Source organism: Lactuca virosa, chromosome 4 (genome assembly GCF_052849685.1).
Source record: "Lactuca virosa cultivar CGN04683 chromosome 4, Lactuca_virosa_CGN04683_v6, whole genome shotgun sequence".
NCBI lineage: Eukaryota > Viridiplantae > Streptophyta > Magnoliopsida > Asterales > Asteraceae > Lactuca > Lactuca virosa.
In genome coordinates, this window is record NC_136429.1 from 409,162,579 (window position 1) to 409,170,388 (window position 7,810).

Consider the following 7,810-nt stretch of genomic DNA (forward strand, 5'->3'; position numbering starts at 1 on the left):
CGGAAGAAGCGTCTGGTAGCCATGAATCTGATGCTAAATTGAGCACATTCAAGGGTTTCTCACCTACTAAAGCTTCTCAAGTTGAACACAAGGTAAATCTCAAGCTTCTCAAGTTGTATGTAATGTTTTTATCCCCTTCTTTCATCTTGCGAACATTTGGCCTCCTTTTTATCCAAACTTTCACCTTTTCCTCAAGGTGAAGAAAGGATCGGCTAACCGTGTAAGTATAATGTCAGTGGCCCGAGAAAAGAGACGAAAAATCCCTCAAACTTCTCTTTATCAAACTCCCCTGTGAGATGTTTCTCTTCAGGTTCTTCAAACTTTGGCTCTTTTTTGGTGCTTAAAACAAGAGTCTTCCCCTCAAGTTCTTTCAACTGTCCAACATCATCTCTAAGCAATCCAACGAGGTTAGTCTTGTTTACTTGGCCAGATTTATCCGTTTCGTTTATGTCAAGCTCTACATCTATAGCCTCATGTTTCTCATTTCTTTCAACTGATTTCACCTTCCGTTTGTTGACCTTCTTTTCTCTACTTCCAGTTTCATCAACAACCTTCTCAATCCTTAAGGCTCCATCCCAAGTAATAACATAGGGTTTCTCTTCTAAGGTGTCACCCAAATCCTTCACTTCATCCATCAAAAAATTAATTCTTAGAAGCTCACTTGTTTCCCTCTTCATCACTTGGGAATATTTCTTAGCAGTCAACCTTGTGGATCTGCCTGTGTTGTAAGCTCTGTGTACAGTACTAGTCATCCTTGTTGCAGTGTCTTGGTGAGTTGATTTAGTCACCAAAGTCACAAAATCTTCACCCTTAATTTTGAGACTCAACCTTCCTCTAAATCCATTTAAAACAAGAGCCTGAGATATTTCTGTGAGTATGAGTTTCCAAGCATGACTATCCATTTTTGGGGAATCTGATTGGATCCAATTCTATCCATTTTGTCAACCAACTGTGTTTTCATTTCTGCCAATACCTTAGTTTCTCTGTATCACATGCAATTATCATATATATATATATATATATATATATATATATATATATATTCAATACTGATTTTATGCTTCAGATTAATCAGCAAAATATCTTTGCTATCACATGCTTTTATTGTCAATAATTGTATATAACTCTAGTAAGCTGATTTATAGGCTAGAAATCTGTAACTTAGGCTGATAATTAGCTTGTGTATTGAGTATATATTGAGGATTCTTCTTAAAGAGAAGACACATCTTTTTCCCAAAAAAAAACTCTCTAAATTGTAAAATTATTAGTGTGGTTTGTGAGGGTAGAAGAGTAAATTTACTTGCCTTTTTGAATTGTATCAGAATCCAGTGGAAACAGAAGCAGTCATTTTGTTTGAAGTAGTTGTGCCACCAGCTGCCATATCAAAACAATAATAGACATGTTAGAAACCACGGCTAAGAAATGGAATCGTGGATTCCGACAGAATTGGAATTTGAGATTCCATTTCATAACGTGTTTGGTTGACGTTTGGGACGGAATTCAGTTCTGTTGGATTTTCTTGAAATACCATTTTTAGTAATCGCTTCGCAGCCAAGAATTGGAATTGTGGATTCCAAGGAAATTGGAATTCAAGATTCCATTCAATTGTGCATTTGGTTGAAAATTCAGACATAATTCAACTCTGTCAAATTCCTTCAAATTTCAAATTTGATGGACTTCAACCATTCATGAGGGCATGTGGTTTCAATTTGATTACTCTCTTTTTATTAAATGACCAAAATACCCTCAATCACGGTTGAAATTTGGACATAATCTTTCCATAAAAAAACGCCATAAAGCTTGTGATTCATCTTTCATGATGAATTACAAACATTAGCAAAATATTGGAGAGAGATCACTCAAACCCTATGAGAAAGAAAAAAAAATTATTTCTTACAAACATTAGCAAAATATTGTGTATAATAAAAAAAACACAAATAATTAACAATCAAATTTAGTTTTGCTGCAAGGTTCGTCTCTGGGACCGACGACATTAATAAAAAGGTTTTAAAGTAAAATGACTCTTTTACCCTAATCTTCATCTTCTCAATCTCCTACATCTTAAATCATAAAGACCTAACTAAATTCAATCAATCCCCAAAAATTAAAAATAAATCAAGATAAAAAAAACTAACCTAACAACCTTTAGTTTTCTGTTTTTTTCTTCAGTTTGTTGGTACCTTGGATCTTAATTTTGTTTTAGTTTACTCGGTGCCACCATTAGGACCGATACCTCAGACATTGATTCAATCTGGTGAAGATTCAGAATCTTTTGACCAAGTTCTTCACCAGTAATTGTCCACTCTCACTTGTTTTGGCATTATTAATTATGATTATCATACGATTTATGGATTGGTTGGTTAGTGGTGTTATTCATTTTTGACTTAAAAACTGACTGTGGGTTGGTTTGACTTTGACTTTGACTTTGTGTCAGGGTGATTTGGTAAACTCAAACTCTAAAGCAAGCAGTACATAACAAGATTTTGTCATATCACTATCACTATCACCATCACTTACTTTCCTTTGTGAAACCCTTTCACTTTGACTTTCTGCACTGTAAAAACTTTCTTACATTTCAGATTTTACTGTTGGGTATACTTTTCTTTCTATATTTTAATTATTAATCTGATGCTCGCTTGATATGCATAAAATAAAACCTTGTAAATGTTTTTATTCAATTATTATTGTGTGCATATCTAATACATCAACTACTTATAAGCTTTTCAAAAATAAACAATAAAACCTGTATATAGATAGATCATACATCTGTAGTAAAAAAACATCAGCTATTGTTCAACTCCTGCTGGCTAACCTGCTTTGTCTGTCACCTTCACTACAATATTATTAGACTAGCAGCAGGCCTTTTGGTATTGGTTATAATTTGGGGCGAGAAACCGATGAACCTGGTTTGGAACCGAAACCAGTTCAGACCGATAATGAGAACTGATAACTGGACAGGTTAGATCACACCACACCAATCATGTTCACAGTTTTATGGCCAAATACACGGTTAAAAAAATTGGTACATGTTTTTATGGAGTTGGTATAACTATTTAATGCTTTGAGCCCAAACGATTAGAATATACCAAATCGACTAACAAAATTATCCCTAAACAAAAAAAATGTATATTGTCTAAAATGAAGTATAAATAGTAAAATCAATGCGGAAACATCATTAATTCATCTTTGATATCAAACAATAAACTATGTTGGAAAAAAAACATACCATGCTTCACAACTTCTTTCCTGAACATACGCCTCTACATGTCTAGTAACATCAATGTATGCATCAGTTATCACAGTACCATGATTTTTTACTCCTATATTAGACTGAATACGATTCCATTTGGTTGTTTCTCTTGAATATATATGCATCAGTTATCACAGTACCATGCTTCAAATCCTTCACACCAATGTTCTTCGCATTGAACCCAACATTGTATTCAGATAAAACTTCGGTGACAGGTTCATGATACGCAAGCAAACATGTACTCCCCACTAACACCTCATGTAGTTATTATATTATGTGCTTAGATGTGTTATTAATCATTTAATAAGCCGCATATTCAAGTATCATTCTCTTAAATGTGTTAGTACCTTATGTGGTAAAGTGATGATAGCATGTTTGAATTAGTTTAAAGTATAATATCCAAGCTTGCATTATGTGAACCTTCCTTCACATATAACTTGCTAAATGCTAATGTTCGTTAATTTTTTTCATAATTGTGCATTGTAATATGCATATAGTTAAAATGAGCTACAATTGTTTTGTTACTTGCTGCAGCCTCAAAGGGTGATAAAGCAACAATTGTTCTGTTACTTACTGTAGCCCAGAGACTGCTGACCTTTCTGGTATCCCTCGCCTCCACTTTTACTTGACATCTATTTCGTGAAAGCAAAATAATATTTAATAAATAGCAACTATGAATAGGATATAGACTGGTATAAAGAAGCCTTCTAAAATGAAACTTGATGCTTGGATATTTGACATATTGTAGGTAATTTTGTGCATATTGAAATAAGAATTTATTAATTATTGCAGTTAGGGTTTTTGGTATTGTGAAAGATAGTTTCTATTTGTTTTGTAGTAGTAACATTTAAAAAAGAAGTTTGAATGAAAAGTAGGGATTTTAAGTAGAAGATAAAAAGTAAGGAAACAACCAAATTACAAATGTAAGATTGATGATATACAAACAAATACAATGGTAAGTAAATTAAAAGATTAGAGTGACATCATTTTTAGTTAAATTTGTTATTGTTTTGCATGTGTGTCATATAAAGATGCGGGTCTTGGGTGCACATGTATGATGACATAACAAACTAATAATATGAAATGCCCAAATACCCCTAATTCTCCTTGCATTAGTAAGATGATCTTTATTTGTCAAGAAACGCCTGTAGGCAGTTTGAACATATGGAGACTTTCTTGAAAGAGCAACCTGTCCCATATGGCAAAAAAAATCAACATCAGAATTTTTATAACCAACTGCTGCACTCCAGAGCTTTCAGCTCCACCTCCCCTCATTAAATTTTTATGTGTATTGACCATGTTAGCCTGGCATAATTCAGCTAGTTCTGAGAGAACTTTCCGATGAGATTCTTTAAGTTTGTTTTCATGTGCTATGGCTGAAAGCTTCTGTTAATGAAAATCTCAAAGTCCTACCTGAGAAAGAATATCTCAGAAAGCTCATCTCTCACTTCCTTCATTAACATAACAACATGAAGTTGATATGAATCACACACAACAGAAACCGAAAGTGAACAACTCACATTCCTGTAAAGAGGCAATATAAATCTTTATTACTAACTAGAACTATAGCGAAAAATAAAAAATAAAGCTATTTAGCAAATTATGAACATAAAAAATATCACCAATAAATGTAGTTCTAAATAGACTATATGTATACATTACCCAACAATCAAAACATCTTGGTGGGTCATGGTTGAAAATCATTGCATCACATAGCTGCTCAAGTCAATACATAAAAAGATAAGAAGACAACTTTAATTACATAACTGATGACATAAAAAATGTATATATAAATAAATAAATAAAAGTTAAATATTAACTGGAAAATAAAGAAATAAAGTGTACTTTTCCTGTTTTATAGAATCCAAGATTCCATCCCAGAAAGCTTTTTCCATTGCTCATGGTAGCAATTCTCTTCACAAAATCAGTTCTTTTTTTTCTTTCTTTTAAGTATAGTCTCGAGAAATTTAAAAAATAATGCACCTACCCTCATCAGAATGTTATATTTCTGTGTATTGACCATCTGTATTTGACATCTGATTGGCTCCTGAGCAGTATTTTTGTCAAGATTGGACCCTGTAAAGTTTTTTTGTCCCTATACAGTTTTTTTGTCCTTGTACAGTTTTTTTGTCCCTATACAGTTTTGGCCCCTGTACAGTTTTGTTTTTGCACAGTTTTTGTCCATATACATGCATAATCATTGTTGCTTTAAATGGTATATAATTATGTAGGATGGAAACAAATGTTTAATGGATAAATTATGGATGAACTCTAGTAGATTATCAAGTGCATATAATGAAGGCGTGAACGCTTTTCTAGAGTTTGCACAAAGTAATAATCTAAAGTTAGATGTTATTCCATGTCCTTGTGTAAATTGCATCAATTTGTGTCACCACTCAATTTACAATGTCCGCTATCATTTGTTTACCCACGGCTTCGATGAAAATTATAAGATTTGGTCTTTCCATGGAGAAAAACAACCCAAGAGTGTTTCTAGATGCCCTAACAATTCCATTCCTCCTGATGCTATGTATACAAAGGATATGCTACATGATGCCTTCAAATATATAGACGAAGAACCTGATTCATTGAAATCACTTCTTGAAGAATGTGATAAGCCACTTTATGTAGGGTCAAAGTTTAATGCACTTAGTGGATTATTGAAATTCCAACACTTGAAGGGTCAGTTTGGATGGTCTGATGCTAGTTTTGATGCTTTGTTGTCTGTCCTAAAAGATATCTTACCATCAAAAAATACCATCCCTAGCTCGATATATGAGTCCAAGAAGTTGCTAAAAGGAGTAGGTCTACAATATGAGAAAAGTCATGCATGTGAAAATGATTGTGTTCTATTCTGGAAAGAACATAAAGATGCTTCTCAATGTCCAACTTGTGGCACTTCTCGTTGGAAGAAGAATACCAAAAACGTACCTTTAAAAGTTTTGTGGTATTTTCCTATCATCCCTAGATTTAGAAGAATGTTTTCAATACCACAAATTTCACATGACTTAACTTGGCAAGCACAAGGTCGGGTCAATAATGGGAAGCTTACTCATCCTCGCGATACCCCTTCTTGGAAGCTTGTTGATAACACGTGGAAAGAATTCGGACAAGAAAAACGAAATCTTAGATTAGCCTTGTCTGTTGATGGTATTAATCCTCACAAGTCATTAAGTTCCAAGCATAGTTGTTGGCTAGTTATCGTAATAACATATAATCTACCCCCTTATTTGTGTATGTCAAGAAAATTCATGATGTTGACTCTGTTGATATCTGGGCCAAACCAACCTGGTAACAATATTGATGTCTACTTGGCACCATTAATAGAAGATCTGAAACTCTTTTGGGAAACTGGCGTTGAGACATTTGATTCTTATAAGAAAGAATACTTCAATCTAAGAGCAATATTACTTTGGACTATAAGTGACTTTCCCATATATGGTAATCTTTCGGGGTGTGTTACCAAAGGTTATTATGCTTGTCCAATATGTTCAAAGAATACTTGTTCACAATGGTTGCCAAAGTCCAAAAAAGTATGCTTCCTACCACTTGAACATCCTTTTCGTAAAAGAAAAAAATATTTCAACAATCAACATGAGCACGATTTTATGCCACAACCATCATCAGGTGAAGATATTTATGACTATCTGGCAGGATTTGAGACTACATGGGGTAAGAAGATAAAGTCAAAGAAGATAGGATCAAAGAAGATAAAGTTAAAGAGGATAAAGTCAAAGAAGGGAGCGTCAAAGAAGGAAACGCCAAAGAAGGAAAATTCAAAGAAGAAAAAAGAAATTATCGACGAGAGATCTAAATTTTGGCATAAAAAGTCGATTTTTTTTAACTTGAATATTGGAAGAAGTTTCCTGTTCGCCATCAGTTAGATCTCATGCACATAGAAAAAAAATGTGACCGAGAGTGTTTATGGGACAGCGTTGAATTTGCCTCACAAGACGAAGGATGGATTAAAAGCACGACAAGATCTTGAAGCGTTGGGTATTAAGACTGAATTACGACCTCAACCAAAGGGGGATCGACATTGGCTTCCGCCTGCCAAGTAAACATTGAATTCCGGGGAGAAACATCTATTTTATGATACCCTGTCTAACATAAAAGTTCCGCATCGGTATAGCTCTAATTTCAAGAATCTCGTGTCGGATGATGTTTCAAAGAAGAATGGTTTGAAGTCTAATGATTGTCATGTACTAATGCAACAACTTCTCCATTTTGCAATCAAAGGGGTGTTAGATGTGAAGGTGCGGAGAACAATCCTAAGCCTGTGTCATTTTTTCAATGAGTTGTGTAGTAAAGTTGTTGATGTTAGTAAGCTAGGCAAGTTGCAAAGTGACATCGTATTAACATTATGTTTGTTAGAGAAGTACTTTCCTCCTTCATTTTTCGATATCATGACTCACTTGATGGTGCATTTAGTTAGAGAGGTGAGGTTGTGTGTCCCGTTTCATTTTAGGTGGATGTATCCATTTGAGAGATACATGAAAACACTTAAAGGGTATGTAAGAAATCATCATCGACCCGAGGGTTGCATTGCAGAGTGTTATG

At 34.1% G+C, this 7,810-nt stretch overlaps 1 protein-coding gene across 1 annotated transcript; it reads left to right on the plus strand.

Annotated features, from left to right (window-relative positions):
* The first annotated feature begins 5,499 nt into the window (after window positions 1-5,499).
* LOC145106523 (uncharacterized) lies at window positions 5,500-7,134 on the plus strand. The gene has a single exon (XM_079043479.1). The coding sequence runs from the start codon at window positions 5,500-5,502 to the stop codon at window positions 7,132-7,134; it is 1,635 nt and encodes a 544-aa protein (XP_078899605.1).
* The last annotated feature ends 676 nt before the right edge of the window (window positions 7,135-7,810 follow it).